General features: G+C 39.4%; 1 protein-coding gene across 1 annotated transcript; it reads right to left on the bottom strand.

The window, feature by feature from the left end:
• Positions 1 to 398: 398 nt before the first annotated feature.
• Positions 399 to 20,207, bottom strand: pcyt2 (phosphate cytidylyltransferase 2, ethanolamine). The gene is made up of 12 exons (XM_062386918.1): positions 19,892 to 20,207; positions 6,879 to 6,967; positions 5,952 to 6,113; positions 5,656 to 5,807; positions 5,522 to 5,563; positions 5,263 to 5,401; positions 4,986 to 5,068; positions 4,328 to 4,405; positions 3,882 to 3,947; positions 3,070 to 3,135; positions 2,031 to 2,119; positions 399 to 1,591 (listed from the first exon to the last, which is right to left on the bottom strand). The coding sequence occupies exons 1-12, from the start codon at positions 20,023 to 20,025 to the stop codon at positions 1,489 to 1,491; spliced, it is 1,203 nt and encodes a 400-aa protein (XP_062242902.1). The 5' UTR covers positions 20,026 to 20,207; the 3' UTR covers positions 399 to 1,488.
• Between the last annotated feature and the right edge of the window lie 631 nt (positions 20,208 to 20,838).

Below are 20,838 nucleotides of genomic sequence, written 5' to 3'. Positions count from 1 at the left end.
GCAGGGCCCCTGACGTGAACACCACTGTGCTCAGTCATGTCCCTCAGATGAGTGACAGGATCCTTCCTGCAGAAGCTCCTCCGGGACGCCCGGGCTGGAGGATTAAAGGCTCTTTGTGTTGACAATGAGGTGACGGTTTGGTCTTTGTTCAGATCTGGGATCAGTGTGAATGGGACAGGAGCAGTCGGATTTAGCAGTTTCCAAGTGACTGTGGCCTCATTTCAGTGACTCAGTGAACCGTGACTTTGTGCTGATCCAACAAAGATCCGTCAAAAGACTGCACTACATTACGCAGCGGGTGTAAAACACACATCACACAACACTTTGCATTATTAGCAACGTATTTAACCCAGGGAAATTTACACGTTGTAATATAGTTCTTAAAAATATCCACTGTATAATATTTTGAAAGATATTTATTTCTCTGGCTGCCACCATCCGACCTCCAACCCACACACACTTTGAAAAATCACGCCTTCTCGCTATAATTAACAATTCACGTCGAGGTAATGTGACGCGTATGATGAGAAAGAACAGACTATAACCTTCAACAGCTTCAACAGTTAAACTGGCTCGCAAATCCTTACATTCATGGATTGTTTTGTGTAAAAGATAAGATGACATCCTAGTTTTTACATTTTTTGTAACACATTTCTTGAATGTAGACTGAAGAAAGGACTCAACAAGTTCAACCGCAGTTGTAGAGACAGAAGTTCAAACTTTTTCATACAATTCACAAACCCTGCATTAGCTATAGCTTCAAGAAGGAGGCACTACTGTAATTAACAGTGCAAACACTTACTAATCTCAGTCAAAGCTTGCACACGCGCACACGCACAAACACACACACGCACGGTGCAAATTCATGTCGTTAAATTCCACGGTTAAAATCAAGAAGACTAAACCACTGATCAGTAATTATGTTTCCTTGAAGGATGGACAAAATCATAGAAATTTAAATAAATCTCCTTCCTCTAAATGTATTAAAAAAATCCAACCTCACTGATTAAAACTAATTGGATTTAAAATTTAAAAACAAAAATGACAATCACATTAACATTTTGTCAATAACTTATTGATGATTAAAAACTTAACATACAACTTAACACAAATACAGGCTCACAAGGTTGAATCAATACATGGATACAAACATAGATATTGAGCAAAGTGTGAAATGTTCGGATTCTTTGTATTCTTGTCAAGGCAGATCTAATCTAATCCTGTACAGGCTGGACTAGTTTAGAGAGTGAACTGGAAGAAGCTAAAAGTGTGAGGGTGACACTGCCTCACCAAATGTTAAAAAGCAGAATTCTGTGTCCAGTGGGCCGCTTGAGACCGACTGGCCCCCAGTGGTTGTTTCACCGGCGGCCAGGCCTTGTTTAAAACAACATGGACCATCTGTCTGCGTGATTTAAGTCCGACGTCTTAAAGCTTAAATCAGACAAAGAACCAGTAGGGTCCAAGTCTGAGGTTTTGTTAGTGAGCATTCTAGGAGTCAGCATCGCTATGCTCCTGCTCTCTCTTCTTCATCGCCTCGAACACCGCCATCTCCTTGGCCTCCTTCTTCTGGTTTCTGGCCTCAAACAGCAGCCTGGAAAACAAGACATGTGACCTCAGTAAACTAACAATCAGTCAATACTGAGAGGATTCAAATACAGATGACGTGGAATTGTAAATCATATTTTGCACAGGTCAAAACTCCCGCTAACACCTGGCTTTTGTCTGCAATGAGAGTGGACACAATCAGCGTTCAGTCCCCCGTCAATCGACTCTACGGGAGACACTGGTTAATATTGGCTCCGGCTCCGATTGGCAATGATGGAAATGACACATCTGGTAGAATGCACTAATTTAGCAACACAGCGAGGTGAGAGAGGGTCTCAGTTCAGTGTTGTGACGAACATGACGCATCGGGGAAAACTGAGGTAACCTCCTCTGCTGGGAATGGGAAGGGAGTCAATCTGCAATTTTTCGCAGGTTAATCAGCATATAACTGCTTATTTTGGTGTAAAAAAGGAAAAGAGCCTGACCTGTTTTCAATGATCCTCTGGACGATGTCATCAGTGGTGAGATTATTGCTACTATCGATGGTCCTGAATACCCCCCTCTTCCTGGGCTCCTGAAGACACAACACACCACTGGTTATTTCAAAACAAACATTTCCACATTTCCCTTTGTTATCCAACGTGTGTGAGGATGTCAAACCTAGGTGATGTTTTAATAACACCGGTTACAATTTAACATTGTATAGCTCCTGTGAAGTTTATTATAGTTTTCTAAAACCAGAATTGAGCAATAACACATCATTCCTGAGGGTTGAAACAATAATTGAGAACAATACTGGGAGTATCAGTGAACAATTCGGGAGTGGTCACTGACTCTGAGTGAAAACACCACTTTCATTAAACTACTCCTAACTACTCTAACAGTTATATCTGATTTCCTAATGAGACAAACAAAATGAAACAATACATCTACTCTAGCTATGAAGAGCAACTGCGATTACAAATGGTTTTCTCAAGTCTGAATCTACTAGTTTTCTTTAAGTCATTTTGTCCAAGTGTATCTCCCAAACGAAGGAGTTTGAAATTAATTGAAATTTCAATAATAAAGTTGTTGTTCTCTTCTGCTTTATAATTTATGTTTGCTAAGGCTACAGAAATATAACTCAGAGCACCTAGGACTTTATCCGGTGAATGATGATAATGGACCAGATGGATGCGCCACAGGGTGACCCGAGTTTAGAAGTGGACTTTATTGCCCGATCCTGATCAACCATTGAAAAGTTTTAACAGTGAAAGTTAAGTATTCATGTACAAAAATCATTCGATTTTTCTTTTTATGAATCACTTATCACTTTTTCGACATATTTGTGTACATTGCATTGCTCAGAGCATTCTCGAAAAGGAACATTAGGAGTCACATATTGGGATTTTTAAATGCTTACTCCATGACTCTATGACCATATTTTTGAGCTTGAAATAATCTCATACTAGAAACACATGTAACATATTAATGCAGTCATTCAGTCGTAGCTGTTGCTCACAGACAGTAGGAACCTGTACTCACAGCATACGGGTCTGAACCATCCTTGTCAGGAAACACCTCTGTCTTGCCATGACACACCAGATCCACCTACCCAGTTAAACAGACACACCTGGTAAACCCAACCATCACACAAACTTCTACATATCTGTATATCTAGTGTATTCATTGAGGAGTAACTGAAGATGTACACACAAATCCTCATTACTTATTAAATATAAAAAAACCTACAACAGCAATGCTACCTCTTCGCCACGACCTTCCCCTCTGCCTGAGGATTTAACCAATGACTTTGACAGTGTAAGCCCCTCTGCGTTAACAGGCCCAAATATAAGACAGGTGGAGGAAATTAAAAAACGTGAAAAGTATATAAAAAGTGGTAAACTTCCCCTTAGTGTAAAGGGGTCAACATTTTTAAATCATATATACTTTACACAAAGAGTATAGACAGGGATTTTGATGTAAAAATGCTGATATTGCTTTTTTAGTACATAAATTCATCATCACCTTTAAATTGATGATCTTGAGCTCATATTTCAACACTTCCATAAGGGGGCGCCACAGTACTGGATGCCCTTTAGTCTTGGGTTAGCTCTTTCAAATGCAGCTACCACAGATTGTTCTGAAGTTCTGCTCGACTGTTTAAGACACTTGACTTGTAAAAAGTTCAGTGTCGAAAAATGATTTAATGTGTGTTACATTGTTATGCTGCCACTGTCGCCAAACTTATTGCTAAACTGTTGTTGATGTCTACAAACTATCTTTATTAAATTAAGCTATAAATACTTAAATAAAAATAATATGATCAGACTTAAAACCACACAAAGTCAACTCACCTTAAAGTGATCCAGAAGGTCTTGGCCCACTGCGTAGGGTGCACCAATCACAACCTCTGACACATACTACGGACAGAGAGGAGGACAGCCAGAGGAAAAACAGATTCATTTAGTCGATTTTTAAACACTCCTGTTTAAATGTCAATATTTGACAAAACTGCTCACTTGTCCAATTTAGCCAAATTCTGTACCTCGTCATGAACTGCAGAGTAAATTTAGCGGTTTTAGGATTGTGTAACATGTTTGGTTTTTGTGTATCATTCTCATACAAGTATTTTGAACTTCAACACAAACTCACACCGGGTCCAGATGGGGCCACAGAGAAACCTTGTTCTACACTGATAGCTGACCAGCAGGAAGAAGGGGGCACAGAGCCAAGAGCACAGAGTGTGCGGAGCAGAAATTCATCCTGCTGTGCTGAACATTTTTTCAGTGTTTGAACTCACCCGACAGGCCAAGACACTCAGTGTTCTCTCGTGGATGTTCATGATTGGATAGTTCTTCCCCTTGTACCGATTCACTTCCTGAAGAGAGAGAAGAGCTCAGTGACTACTTTTACATTGTATCCTTTTGATAAGCTGCTAACACAGTAGGTCTTATAGTGCTATCAACATTCCTACAATTCAAAACTTTCCAATAACTCTTTTACACCAACATTAGCAAGTCTACATGGTTTTTTTCAACCTGTTAAAAGAAGATTATTGACTCCTTTCCCGGAGATTGCATCACCGTCCCCCCCGTGTGTCATGTTCAATGTTAGGCATTTACAACTGAGGTGTGCTCTTTCACCTTGTTTACTGAGCCAGAGCTGATAAAACCCTGTGTCTACTTTAGGGTAATTTCCCCTGGAAGTTAATGCTGGTTGTACACATTCCCATTGCAGACAAAAGCCAGATGTAAGTGCGATTTCTTTTTGACCAGCGGAAAAGGAGCTTTAGGGTTAAGATGGTCTTTTTCACTGTCTAGCCACCTGGGCTGCTCTTGTTAACTTGTTCCAAATGTTTCTCTCTGAACCTGTTGGCAAAGCAGGAAATTGTGAATTTCACACCCTTTTGTGTGTTTGTTGAGATGTGTGTGTGAGTGCATGTGCGTAGTTCGACGTACCTGGTCAAAGTGCAGACCAACGATGACATACGGCCTCTCTGCCTGCTTATACACCATCTCTAGGAAGTCAACATGGCCAATGTCTGTGAGGAGGTTGTGGTCAAGGAAACAACTATAACATACATAGAATAAATACTTTTAATATGACATTTTGTGGAGAGTGGAGCATGGCTCAATTTTGGTTTGGATCCAGTTCCTTGATCAAAATAAATCTGGCGAGTTTGGGGGGAATGATAATTATGCGTAACCTAATAAATATCTGGATCTATAAGGATACGGAAGAGGTCAAATGCTCCAGCCACATAGATGATGGTGTCATCTGGCTGCGGCTCTTTTCCTGAGGCAAACTGGATGATCTTCTGGGACGTCTGGAGGAACTGGGACACTCCAGTCCATGGACTGTGGCCTTTTGGACCCTTGAACACAACACACATACAGTAATGAGTCATAGTGATCAATTGGCTACAGTAGCAAAGGCAAGGTGCATACATACTAGGATGGATTTATTTATATTATAGGGTTATAAAAATACCTACCTTTCCAAAGTTGTCTGTATGCTGCTGGTAATCTGGGTTATCCTGCAGAAGTTATAGAAGAATATATTAGGTCAACAGCAAATGAAAACCAAACAACCATTGTCCATACACTGAATACATACGCACAAACTCACCATGTTGCTGTGATGGGCTTTGGTCATGAGGAGCATTCGGCCCACCAGGTCAGTGGTGGAGACACCCTGTGTGCGTTTACACTCCCGGTATCGGCCTTCACGCTTCACCTCGTCATATGTGTCCTTGCCGTCTACTGTCAGCGTGATGTCATCTGGGAAACAATGACATTGATTCATCATCAACAACAACATCTTAATTTCATCACATCTGGACTTGATCCCATCTCTATAAAGAATAAGACTCATTGTATTAAAACATAAGACAGGATTTAAAAAGCAGACTTCAAGTGATTCACCTCCGTGCACGCAGAAGTCACAGTTGTACTTGTCCAGAGTCTCCAGGGTGGTGACGTAAGGTGCTCCTTCCACTATCTCATCCACCCACTTGATGGCCCGCACCATCTTGTAGCGCTCTTCCTGAGTGAAGACCGGAGGACCCTTGTGCTTGGAGATCTCCGCTTTGAGAAGGGGCAAAGGAAAATAATTGTTTATTACTGGTGCATCACAAACACATGTATGGTCAGTAATGAAATATGAAGGTGGTAGTCCTAACTTTCAACAGGTTACACTTATCCTATAAATAAGCTCATCTTGCATATAATTTTGAGTAAAAACTACATCCACACCGCTACGTCTTAGCTTTAAATGCATCACTATTGCTATATTATACTTGAAATCCACACGACTCAGCGAGCATCTAAAGCTGAGAAGTTTGGAGACGCAAATTATCAGTCATGACTCTACTAGCAGCAGGGAAAGCAAAGTATGGTGAACACTTACAGTAAGTTACTGTTTCTCTTTATCATTTTTCAAAGAGAAGACATCTCTCATCTTATTTTCCACCATTGCTATATCTAGAACATAGTATTTTCAACAAACAGCAGAGTAGACAATCCCTTTCCTGTTTACGCAGTCGTGCACATGCCCCATGTATGTGAATGGTCAGATGAAGATGACATACATTTTTGGGAGAGTTGGTACAGACAGGGGTTATTACGGATGTCAAGTTAAACTGCTCGTGTTCAAGGAGAGTGTCATAATTTTTTTAACTTAATTGTACTAGTGTCTGCGGCGTTAATCTAAAAGTTGCATTGCCTTTTGTTATAAAATATATAATAACAGCACGTGATTGTGGAAATCCAAACCAATCAGTACTGAATATTCAATCTGTGCCATAACTTAAAAAGTAGTTTCATAAAAATATGTGTATGTGGCAATTTTACCATCTGTATGTACTCCAGCTATGAGGTAGTCTCCCATGGCTTTGGCCTGGCGTAGCTGGTTGGAGTGACCATAGTGAACCATGTCATAACTGTGGAGACAGAAAAATAGACGTCAACATCATTAGCCTAGAAAACAATAGATACTGCAAACACTCAGTCAGCAAACAAGTAACCACACGTAACAATAAGGTGTGTGGCCCTCACAATTAGAGCGTTATTCAACTGAAGCCCACACTCACAGCATCATTGTCTTTTAAATGTCTTTCTGACACCTTTGTATTAGAACTTTACTGTTTAACTTTGTCCAACTTTGTATTTTCTCTTTTTACAGTGACCTTGCAGCATCGAGCACAGTGTTGCCTTATTTACTCCTGTTAATTGAGCTCTCCAGCAAAGGTGTTTTTCCTCATGATTTTCCTGTCTTGCATTAAGCTTATTTTATCTGAATCCCAAAACAGTCTGATAGCCACAGAAAGAGTAGCCACTGTGGGAATACAGTAACTTGTGGGGATCTAAATAAACTTAATGGGATGAGAGGAAATGATTATGAGAGAACGATTATGCTCAAAGGCCCTATGCACACAATGTGCCAATGTTTATTTGCTTTCTATCATTCAGTAACTTCTACAATCAGTATCTTGTGTTGGCATTATCTTTTCAAATAAATACATGTTATTATCTGATCTAATTGCAACACATTTAAACTCTTGTCAGATTTTTACCAAAAGAAAGAAAGTAGCTGTTTTCCACTGATATTTTGTATCACTCAGTTTGACTTGAATCTGCAGGGATTTTGCTCATTTCATCAAAATGTGCTTGTATTTCCGCACCCTGCAGCTAAACATTCCTGAAGTGACTAAACATTGAAGACTGCCTCGTCATTCCACAGAATGAGCAGACGCACAACAGTCGCTGGAGGTACGAGAGCAGGCCGAACGGAAAAGTGGTTTAAATAATTTATAAGCATGAGTGGGCTCATATTACACATTCATACTGCTTTAAGAGATCTCAAAGGACTTAATATTAGAAAAGTTACATGGAGCGCATATGAAACCTCACTCTCATTTCAGATATCTAAGACAGCTATTAAAGGAAGTAAAATAGTACCTATGCTAGCAGATGTGCATACAACATATCTGCCTGCTTTAATAAAGGACACGGTACTGTCTGTCACAGCACTTCTAGTGGGCAGGCCTCTCCTCTGTAATGACATTAGCACAAGCTGCTGGTCTGAATTTCCTCACCAGTAATCCCGCAACCTTGCTGTAATCGGGTCTTCTTGAGAGTGACGTATATGCTGAAGATCAGATGTTTGTCAATGATCATTTTGCAGTACAGAGGTACAACTTTTAGAGTTTTAGTAATAACACTGTAAGGTGTATTGGTGGATTATTTACCCCATAGTATACATTTTACAACTTCCATCAATTTAATTTAATTTAAAATTTATCTGGGTGCAGTTAGTTACAAATTAAAAAATATATTTTAAAGTATTGAGAATCAACAGATGCTAACATACTTTTATACTTGTAAAATGAATTGATGGAACATGGAAATTATCAATAGAAATGGTCTGTTAGATGCACCTTCAGCAGTGTTGTTATTGAAAGCAGTAACTGATGTTCTGCACCACACAGTCCAGTTCCTCCTGGCTTATTAACATCTGTCATTATTTTCTGAGCTAATTAATTAAATTAATTTACAGATGCCTTAGATATATGTCCTGGACCACAATGGCTCCCCTGAACCCAACAATTGTTAAAAACTGTCATCTTTGTGTTGCAAAAAGAACAGTTTTACATTTCATTTGAACCGATATGCTCCTCTTTCTCTCCCTTCTGTTTCATTGGTTTTAGATGGACACCCTATCTCAATAGGCCTCCTCTTTATCCTTAAAATAGAAAACCACTGCCCAATACATGCTGTGTTTACATCCTCACACTGGGCACTATGTTCACTATGTCCGTTATTTATAACCCCACAGGACATGTTAATCCAGCTATCAGTGACTCTGAGACTTTGTTGTGCGGTCCAACAATGTAATATTGCATTGCACTTTAGGAGTTAGTTTTCTGTTCAGCTAGAGCTAAATCATATGAGGTGCAGGGCCTTTCAGTCACAGATTACATGTACCTGTCTGACCAATGGGGGGATATGAGGCGTTCCCCAGTCTATCAGGAATAACAACATAAACACTGTCAATAAATGTCAAAAGACAACACAGTCGCGACTTGGCAGGGATTCAAATGACAGGGCAGATTTATGGATGAGGTGTACACGCAGCAGATGAGCTTCTGGCATCTCTACTGTTCTCAGGAATGCGACTGGGCCACATCCTGGTTCGTGGTGGCATGCGATTCTATAACAAGATTATTACTAGATTGCTTAGACTACTACTGGAATCATTACAAGTGTCTTTGCTGCTACCTTCCTCTCTGTCGGACATTCTCTATTCTATAAATGCTTTAAACATCTCACATCTCTTTTTATGTTTGACACTGTCTTAACTCAAGCTTTTATAAATATAGCTATTTTGTTGCTCTGTTATTAACAACAATTAGTGCCCTTCTGTCCGCTCTGGGAGAGAGACCCCTCCCTTGTGGCTCTCGCTCAGGTTTCTCTGTTTTTCTTTCTCCTGATAAAAGGTTTTCAGTTTTGGTCAAATTGTGATTCAAGATTATTGGCTGATTTGATTGGTTGATTAAGGTACACATCAAAGCTGTTTGACATTTCATTTGGGTTATGCCTGCGGCACGCACATTTACATCCAGCAGCTGTAACATCTGTGCAGGAGACAATGCAATGATCACAGTTTGTATTTAGTCTGGATATAGTTGAAGTAGTTTCACACACACACACACACACAAACACACACAGCAGAGCAGCCAGGCTATGTGAGGTTATAAACAGAAAGGACCTTGTCCCGCGTGTACCCCCCCCCCCCCCCCCCTCCCAACGTGCCTCTGCGTCATACAAACTGGTAATAACAGAGATATGACAGCAGCAGGTGGACGGGGAGAACACGACGCACGTTGCAAATGGAATGGTTCAGGAAATGACTGCAGTAAAGTGAGCCGTCATCTGAGAAGCCAGCCGCCACCGGATTTTTTTTGCGTGTCTACTTGTGGCTTTACGGTAAAATAGCTTGGTTGGCTGAAACGGCCTAAAATTACTACAAATACAACTTTATTTTTATTTTTTTTATTTTTCAAACCTTCATGGCGTATCTGCTCATGTAACTTATCATGTATTTTTACTGCAAATTAAAGGGCAAGTCTATAACAAATCAACAATGTGAACATAATGTAACTATATTTGGATGCTGATTAAAAATATTCCTTGAGAGGTTATAAGCTACTTTAAGTGGATTCCTGTTCATGGTGTCTCTGACTATGCTGACATATATTTTTGTGTACTTTTACTGCAGAATTACTGAGAAAATTAAAGGGCAAATCTGTGAAAGTGGCCCAATGGATTCATAATGTTGCCATATTTGGAAGCTTATTAAACAAATTCCTCGAAAGGTTATAAGCTATTTCAAGTGGATTCCTGTTCATTTTGTCTCTGACTATGCTGACATATATTTTTGTGTACTTTTACTGCAGAATTACTGAGAAAATCAAAGGGCAAATCTGTGAAAGTGGCCCAATGGATTCATAATGTTGCCATATTTGGAAGCTTATTAAACTAATTCATCGAGAGGTTATAAGCTATTTCAAGTCGATTCCTGTTCATGGTGTCTCTGACTATGCTGACATATATTTTTGTGTACTTTTACTGCAGAATTACTGAGAAAATCAAAGGGCAAATCTGTGAAAGTGGCCCAATGCATTCCTAATGTGACCATATTTGGAAGCTTATTAAAAATATTCATTGAGAGGTTATAAGCTATTTCAAGTGGATTCCTGTTCATTTTGTCTCTGACTATGCTGACATATATTTTTGTGTACTTTTACTGCAGAATTACTGAGAAAATCAAAGGGCAAATCTGTGAAAGTGGCCCAATGGATTCATAATGTTGCCATATTTGGAAGCTTATTAAAAATATTCCTTGAGAGGTTATAAGCTACTTTGAGTGGAATCCTGTTCATGTTGTCTCTGACTATGCTGACATATAGTTTTGTGTACTTTTACTGCAGAATTACTGAGAAAATTAAAGGGCAAATCTGTGAAAGTGGCCCAATGGATTCATAATGTTGCCATATTTGGAAGCTTATTAAACAAATTCATCGAGAGGTTATAAGCTATTTCAAGTCGATCCCTGTTCATTGTGTCTCTGACTATGCTGACATATATTTTTGTGTACTTTTACTGCAGAATTACTGAGAAAATCAAAGGGCAAATCTGTGAAAGTGGCCCAATGCATTCCTAATGTGACCATATTTGGAAGCTTATTAAAAATATTCATTGAGAGGTTATAAGCTATTTCAAGTGGATTCCTGTTCATGCTGTCTCTGACTATGCTGACATATAGTTTTGTGTACATTTACTGCAGAATTACTGAGAAAATTAAAGGGCAAATCTGTGAAAGTGGCCCAATGGATTCATAATGTTGCCATATTTGGAAGCTTATTAAAAATATTCCTTGAGAGGTTATAAGCTACTTTAAGTGGATTCCTGTTCATGCTGTCTCTGACTATGCTGACATATAGTTTTGTGTACTTTTACTGCAGAATTACTGAGAAAATTAAAGGGCAAATCTGTGAAAGTGGCCCAATGGATTCATAATGTTGCCATATTTGGAAGCTTATTAAACAAATTCATCGAGAGGTTATAAGCTATTTCAAGTCGATCCCTGTTCATTGTGTCTCTGACTATGCTGACATATATTTTTGTGTACTTTTACTGCAGAATTACTGAGAAAATCAAAGGGCAAATCTGTGAAAGTGGCCCAATGCATTCCTAATGTGACCATATTTGGAAGCTTATTAAAAATATTCATTGAGAGGTTATAAGCTATTTCAAGTGGATTCCTGTTCATGCTGTCTCTGACTATGCTGACATATAGTTTTGTGTACTTTTACTGCAGAATTTCTGAGAAAATTAAAGGGCAAATCTGTGAAAGTGGCCCAATGGATTCATAATGTTGCCATATTTGGAAGCTTATTAAACAAATTCCTCGAAAGGTTATAAGCTATTTCAAGTGGATTCCTGTTCATTTTGTCTCTGACTATGCTGACATATATTTTTGTGTACTTTTACTGCAGAATTACTGAGAAAATTAAAGGGCAAATCTGTGAAAGTGGCCCAATGCATTCATAATGTTACCATATTTGGAAGCTTATAAAAAATATTTCTGAGAGGTTATAAGTGACATTGAGTGGATTCCTGTTCATGCTGTCTCTGACTAGTGGCCCAATGCATTCATATTTGGATGAATTTTTAACATATTCCTTAACAGGTTATGAGTATTTCCAGTGGATTCCTGTTCATAGAGCCTCTGACTATCCAATGTCCACATTAAAATTTAGAAGAAACCTCCTGTTTTCAGACTCATTCCACTTCAACATGATAGTAGACCATCTCTGAGTGTCAGTGACATTATATCAGTAAAGACTGAACTAAATTTTCAAAATGACTCCCCTTTAAACTGAAGAGGGATTTAGTTTTAAATGTATGATTCTCCGTTTTGATGGACTGGGACAGATAGGACCGCCTTCTTTGCCAGTGGAACCTCCTCTCCGGGCTCCAGGGAGAGTTCTTCGCTCTGATTTTTCTAACTACACTTCGGCATGGCGGAGAGCCTATGGATAGCCATTGGCTGAGATTGGTCAGCATTTTGACCCGCTGGGTGTCACTTTATTTCATTTAGTCATTCTCTTCATATTTAAATGTCAGTTACAATATCTGTCCAGTCAGTCTCTGTTGGGGGTCCTTCGTCACCTTTCTGCTCTGCTCACTACCTGCACTCTACTTCACTGTGACACTTTTGCACATCGATGATTCAAACATGGGGCAACCAATAGTCCACTCCTCTTCAGAGTCACCTTCTAATGAATCAGAGTTTGCAGACTCCAGTTGTGGCCCGCTAACAGTCGGACACAAATCACTGACTGTAAAGGAAATGTCCCGGCTAAATATCGCAGCTTGTTCGGAAGGACTTTCAGGATGGCACGCATCCCATGGCTCTCTAACTTCATCTGGCATATGCTGGGGGCTGGAAGTAGCTCTAGGCAGCTGAATTTGTCCTGACTGACGGGAGATGTTTGCTCTTTTATGAAACATTGAGAAGTAACCGTCATCATCCTCATCTGATACATTCAGATACAGTTTTGTCGTTAGCCCCCCTCGTCCATCCTCCTCCTGTTCATTCAGTGAAGGATGACTTCTTGTTCCCTGTGGTGCGTATAGACACCGTTCTGGTCCCTGTTTTCTCCACGGTGTGGTTCACGGGGATATCAAAGGTGAGCGGAACCTCGTCCATGTTGGTGATGTGCTCTGGCCGGATCTTCTTTTCAGTGATCTTGTTTTTGCAGTATGCGCGGAAAGTGGCCGGCTTTTCTTGGTAATCTTTTGGCAGTTGCTGCATGATGCATGTAATGCATGAATATGATTTTGCTTCGGAAGGCACGGTTCTTCTTTTTGTACCACGGAAGAAAGTGGTCAGTCAGAAACTCTACGTACTTAGCTGAGGTAATTTTCACACCGTCAGGGACCCTGAAGGGGCCTACCAGCTCTCTCCCCATGATTCTGGCCCAAAACATGACTCTGCCACCTCCTTGTTGACGTCTCAGCCTTGTTGGGACATGGTGGCCATTCATCAACCATCCTCTACTCCATCCATCAGGACCCTCAAGGGTTGCAAAGCACTCATCCGTAAACAAAACAGTTTGGAAGTTAGTCTTCATGTAGTCCTGAGCCCACTGCAACCTTTTTTGCTTGTGAGCTTGGATTAGGGGTGGCCGAATAACAGGTTTAAGGACACTTGCAAACCTCTTGAGCATCCTACATCTTGAAGTTCGCGAGACTCCAGAGGCACCAGCGGCTTCAACCACCTGTTTGCTGCTATTCAATGGCATTTTAGTGGCTGCTCTCTTAACCCTACGCATTTGTTTGGCAGAAATCTTCCTTATTTTGCCTTTGTCTGAACGAACCCGCTTGTGCTGTGAATCAGTGACAAATTTCTTCATCGTCTGATGATCACGCGCAATTCTTTTGGAAATATCCAATGTTGTGATACCTTGACCAAGGTATTGCACTATTTGCTGCTTTTCAGCAGCAGAGAGATCCTTTTTCTTCCCCATTTTGCCTGAAACATGTAGCTTGCTTAATAATGTGGAACATCCTTCTTAAGTAGTTTTCCTTTGATTGGGCTCAACTGGCAAACTAATTATCACAGGTGTCTGAGATTGATTTCAATCATCCAAATAGCCCTGAGACACAATACCATCCATCAGTTTAATTCAAAAACTAAAAAATGAATGTTTAAGACCCTTAAATCCAATTTGCATAATAATGTGGAACGTGGTGTACACACACTGTACCGGTAATATTATGTTCCCTTATATTCCACGTGGTGTGAGCACAAGGGGACAGTGAGTGGGGGGCTGCAGCTGTAACGGATGTAGAAATGTGACTCAGGATTTGGTTTTTGGGTCTTTATTCACCTACAGAAACCGCAGACACCTGCAGACACCAACATAGGTCTACTGTTAAAACCTCCTTTTTCTCCATACAAAAGTCCTCAGTGATGAAAAACTAAACTGAGGTCCAACAGGAAGTAACAAACTTTCAGGGAGCACAAAGGTGGTACACAGCAACATCAGCACCACAAGTAGCACTATCTAAATAAAGTAATAACTTAATAAAATTCACAAATACAAATTATAAATAAAATAAATACAGTGCATTCTTAACTCTGTTACACAGTGATCAGTGAAAGAGTCAAAAATGGCTGGAGTAAGCATCCTGAAAACTGCTCCTGAAGGGTCCTTTCACTCTTTTATCCATGTCAGCTTTAACGGGTCAGGAGGGAAGAGGAAACTCCGGCAAGATAGAGGAGTCACGGTCAATGTGAGACTAGAGGATCTGGCGCCAAACTTCCACCTGAAGTTACCGCTTACATTTGGCGTTCTCTGAGTTTTCTACATTTTTTACCCCCTGTTATTAGGGTTTTTATGTGTATTTTTTCCTTTCTCTTGTTGAGGGTTATGGACAGAGGATGTCGCACTTTTGTATTCATTGTATATTTGTATAAATATTACTAATGTAGGGAAAGCCATTGAATACATCAATATTAAAACATTTTTCAACAACACAATTAAGCCATCATAATTTAGTATGTTTTCTAATGTATTGATGTTCTACTTGTATTCTATGAAATATTGTCACTGCATATCTGAGTTATTTTAGTTCCATGTGAAATTTTTATTGCCAAGAAAGTGTATGAACAGTCTATATTATTATTCATTCTGTTAAACAAATCTTATTTCCTGCAACATTAAAACCTTTTGTGGTTACTCTCTATTTTTGTTTGATTTATTAATTCTCTAGTACTAAGTGACTGTGATCTTGTATGTTATCTTAGATGTTATATGTAATGTTACTTAGTATGTAATTTTTCTATTTTGTAAAGTCGCCTACTGCGTAGATGTTTGCCTGTCATGTCACAATAATTGCACTGCTCCGATGCCGCTGTCATAGGTGCATGTGACAATGAACTTTGATTTGATTTGATTTGATCAAAGTTGACATATGTAAAGTTGACACACTCCAGCTCATATCCTTGTACGTATATTTGAAAATGTTTTTTTGAGAGTACATCTAACAACATGGGGGAAGGTAAGACACCAAAATGATATTCAGTAACTAATTGTTTAAAAAATAAAACTAAATCCCTCTTCAGTTTAAAGGGGAGTCATTTTGAAAATTTAGTTCAGTCTTTACTGATATAATGTCACTGACACTCAGAGATGGTCTACTATCATGTTGAAGTGGAATGAGTCTGAAAACAGGAGGTTTCTTCTAAATTTTAATGTGGACATTGGATAGTCAGAGGCTCTATGAACAGGAATCCACTGGAAATACTCATAACCTGTTAAGGAATATGTTAAAAATTCATCCAAATATGAATGCATTGGGCCACTAGTCAGAGACATCATGAACAGGAATCCACTCAATGTCACTTATAACCTCTCAGAAATATTTTTTATAAGCTTCCAAATATGGTAACATTATGAATGCATTGGGCCACTTTCACAGATTTGCCCTTTAATTTTCTCAGTAATTCTGCAGTAAAAGTACACAAAAATATATGTCAGCATAGTCAGAGACAAAATGAACAGGAATCCACTTGAAATAGCTTATAACCTTTCGAGGAATTTGTTTAATAAGCTTCCAAATATGGCAACATTATGAATCCATTGGGCCACTTTCACAGATTTGCCCTTTAATTTTCTCAGAAATTCTGCAGTAAAAGTACACAAAAATATATGTCAGCATAGTCAGAGACAGCATGAACAGGATTCCACTCAAAGTAGCTTATAACCTCTCAAGGAATATTTTTAATAAGCTTCCAAATATGGTCACATTAGGAATGCATTGGGCCACTTTCACAGATTTGCCCTTTGATTTTCTCAGTAATTCTGCAGTAAAAGTACACAAAAATATATGTCAGCATAGTCAGAGACACAATGAACAGGGATCGACTTGAAATAGCTTATAACCTCTCGATGAATTTGTTTAATAAGCTTCCAAATATGGCAACATTATGAATCCATTGGGCCACTTTCACAGATTTGCCCTTTAATTTTCTCAGTAATTCTGCAGTAAAAGTACACAAAACTATATGTCAGCATAGTCAGAGACAGCATGAACAGGAATCCACTTAAAGTAGCTTATAACCTCTCAAGGAATATTTTTAATAAGCTTCCAAATATGGCAACATTATGAATCCATTGGGCCACTTTCACAGATTTGCCCTTTAATTTTCTCAGTAATTCTGCAGTAAATGTACACAAAACTATATGTCAGCATAGTCAGAGACAGCATGAACAGGAATCCACTTGAAATAGCTTATAACCTCTCAATGAATATTTTTAATAAGCTTCCAAATATGGTCACATTAGGAATGCATTGGGCCACTTTCACAGATTTGCCCTTTGATTTTCTCAGTAATTCTGCAGTAAAAGTACACAAAAATATATGTCAGCATAGTCAGAGACACCATGAACAGGAATCGACTTGAAATAGCTTATAACCTCTCGATGAATTAGTTTAATAAGCTTCCAAATATGGCAACATTATGAATCCATTGGGCCACTTTCACAGATTTGCCCTTTAATTTTCTCAGTAATTCTGCAGTAAAAGTACACAAAAATATATGTCAGCATAGTCAGAGACAGCATGAACAGGATTCCACTCAAAGTAGCTTATAACCTCTCAAGGAATATTTTTAATAAGCTTCCAAATATGGCAACATTATGAATCCATTGGGCCACTTTCACAGATTTGCCCTTTGATTTTCTCAGTAATTCTGCAGTAAAAGTACACAAAAATATATGTCAGCATAGTCAGAGACAAAATGAACAGGAATCCACTTGAAATAGCTTATAACCTTTCGAGGAATTTGTTTAATAAGCTTCCAAATATGGCAACATTATGAATCCATTGGGCCACTTTCACAGATTTGCCCTTTAATTTTCTCAGTAATTCTGCAGTAAAAGTACACAAAAATATATGTCAGCATAGTCAGAGACACCATGAACAGGAATCCACTTAAAGTAGCTTATAACCTCTCAAGGAATATTTTTAATAAGCTTCCAAATATGGCAACATTATGAATCCATTGGGCCACTTTCACAGATTTGCCCTTTAATTTTCTCAGTAATTCTTCAGTAAAAGTACACAAAAATATATGTCAGCATAGTCAGAGACAGCATGAACAGGATTCCACTCAAAGTAGCTTATAACCTCTCAAGGAATATTTTTAATAAGCTTCCAAATATGGTCACATTAGGAATGCATTGGGCCACTTTCACAGATTTGCCCTTTGATTTTCTCAGTAATTCTGCAGTAAAAGTACACAAAAATATATGTCAGCATAGTCAGAGACACCATGAACAGGAATCGACTTGAAATAGCTTATAACCTCTCGATGAATTTGTTTAATAAGCTTCCAAATATGGCAACATTATGAATCCATTGGGCCACTTTCACAGATTTGCCCTTTAATTTTCTCAGTAATTCTGCAGTAAAAGTACACAAAACTACATGTCGGCATAGTCAGAGACAGCATGAACAGGAATCCTCTTAAAGTAGCTTATAACCTCTCAAGGAATATTTTTAATAAGCTTCCAAATATGGCAACATTATGAATCCATTGGGCCACTTTCACAGATTTGCCCTTTAATTTTCTCAGTAATTCTGCAGTAAAAGTACACAAAACTATATGTCGGCATAGTCAGAGACAGCATGAACAGGAATCCACTTAAAGTAGCTTATAACCTCTCAAGGAATATTTTTAATAAGCTTCCAAATATGGCAACATTATGAATCCATTGGGCCACTTTCACAGATTTGCCCTTTAATTTTCTCAGTAATTCTGCAGTAAAAGTACACAAAACTATATGTCAGCATAGTCAGAGACAGCATGAACAGGAATCCACTTGAAATAGCTTATAACCTCTCAATGAATATTTTTAATAAGCTTCCAAATATGGTCACATTAGGAATGCATTGGGCCACTTTCACAGATTTGCCCTTTGATTTTCTCAGTAATTCTGCAGTAAAAGTACACAAAAATATATGTCAGCATAGTCAGAGACACCATGAACAGGAATCGACTTGAAATAGCTTATAACCTCTCGATGAATTAGTTTAATAAGCTTCCAAATATGGCAACATTATGAATCCATTGGGCCACTTTCACAGATTTGCCCTTTAATTTTCTCAGTAATTCTGCAGTAAAAGTACACAAAAATATATGTCAGCATAGTCAGAGACAGCATGAACAGGAATCCACTTGAAGTAGCTTATAACCTCTCAAGGAATATTTTTAATAAGCTTCCAAATATGGCAACATTATGAATCCATTGGGCCACTTTCACAGATTTGCCCTTTAATTTTCTCAGTAATTCTGCAGTAAAAGTACACAAAAATATATGTCAGCATAGTCAGAGACAGCATGAACAGGAATCCACTTGAAGTAGCTTATAACCTCTCAAGGAATATTTTTAATAAGCTTCCAAATATGGTTACATTATGAGTGCATTGGGCCACTTTCACAGATTTGCCCTTTGATTTTCTCAGTAATTCTGCAGTAAAAGTACACAACAATATATGTCAGCATAGTCAGAGACAGCATGAACAGGAATCCACTTGAAGTAGCTCATAACCTCTCAAGGAATTTTTTTAATAAGCTTCCAAATATGGTTACATTATGAATACATTAATTCTTTTCTACAGACTTGCCCTTCAATTTGAATTAAAAGTACATAATTTACATGAATAGATACACCATGAAGATATGAATAAAATAATCAAATGAGAGACTTTAACTAAAATATAGTTGTGTTTACGTTCTTTTTAGGCGCTCACACTATCTCTACCGCTTTACCGTATGAGGCACGAGTAGACGCGCAACAAAAACCCGAGTGGCGGACGGCTTCCCAGATGACGGCTCACTTTACTGCAGTAGGAAATGGGGCATACCAGTGGCGAATAGACGTAGTGGTGATAACAACTGTGCTGCCTCAAAAAGCCTTCAAATATTTGGGCTGGGCTGCGAGCAAAAACAGAGAATGGACAAAGTAAAACAAGAATTGAGCTATTTTGAGACGCTGGCTTGAACCAACCCGACAGTTAAAGGAGCTTTGTAAGGTGACACAGTTAAGACTCCTGTTGCTGAGTTACTGAAGTGCTGATGTGAGTAGCTAGCTAGCATTAGCACGCTAACCCAGCCCGGTCCCATCAGTTATTGCTAACGTGCGTGTGACTGCGCACATAGAAATGAAGATGCGAGGGGAGACGAGCTGAATGACAGCGGGTCGGTGGCGGGGGGCACGGACACTCACCAGCCGTCACACCACAGACGGACGACCCGCTTCCTCTTCTCCGGGCTGCACACCGAGCCGGCAGGCTTACCGCACCCGGCTCCGTCCCGCCGCTCGTCGGCTTCAGCTTGGTGGTGGCTGCCGTTCTTGATCATTTCGACGGGGTTCGGACAAAGAGATGAGTGTGGATGAAAAGAACCAGAGGTAGAGTGAGTGTGTGAGTCTCCAGGTGGGTCTCAGCCCCGGGTGTGTCAGTGAGGCTGTCGGCGGAGAGGACGTCTTCGACTCCGCTCCACTGTGTATGTGTGTTACACACTGCGCCCAGCCAACGCCTCCACTGCTACGTCACATCGGACGGGCCCGCTCACGTTGACGTGGTGGTTACGTAAGAAGCGCGGAGCTGCTGATTGCGGAATACCTCCTGTCAACGCCACCCTAAAAACAAACTGACCTGCAGAGGACGTCTGTAAATAAACATGGCAGCCTGCTCCTGATGTAAATATGAAGTATTTAAATAAAAACGGCCCATTCTCGGGCAAAGAAAAAACACAATTGGGTCAATTATCACCATTAGTTTTTTTTTCTATTCCTTTTCTCCCATTATGCCACTTTCACCTAAATGAAACACTGAACCTTTAAATATGACGCAGCTGTTCATGGTCTCTCTCTACCGTCTCTCCCCCATTTCCAACCCCCAGCCACAACAGTCGAGGCCGATGGCCGCCCACATTGTATCTGTGGTCAAATGTTTGCTCGTTGTGAGAAATGTTGGGTATATCGGTCATTTTGAAGGTCCCGACCTTATGTGAAGGGCTATGAGATCATGTATGTCAGGATTTTTTCAATAGACACATAAAGTGTAGGTGTAGATTTAGAAGATAAAGAATTTACAGAGAATATATGACTGGTCAAAAGTTCAAATTAATCTAGGGCAACAAGCAGCTGTGTGCAGCCGCAGGGGAGGGCGA

This window comes from Platichthys flesus, chromosome 5 (assembly GCF_949316205.1).
Source record: "Platichthys flesus chromosome 5, fPlaFle2.1, whole genome shotgun sequence".
NCBI classification, from domain to species: domain Eukaryota; kingdom Metazoa; phylum Chordata; class Actinopteri; order Pleuronectiformes; family Pleuronectidae; genus Platichthys; species Platichthys flesus.
Note: the sequence above shows the minus strand (reverse complement) of the source record. Positions and strands in the feature narration are given on the sequence as shown.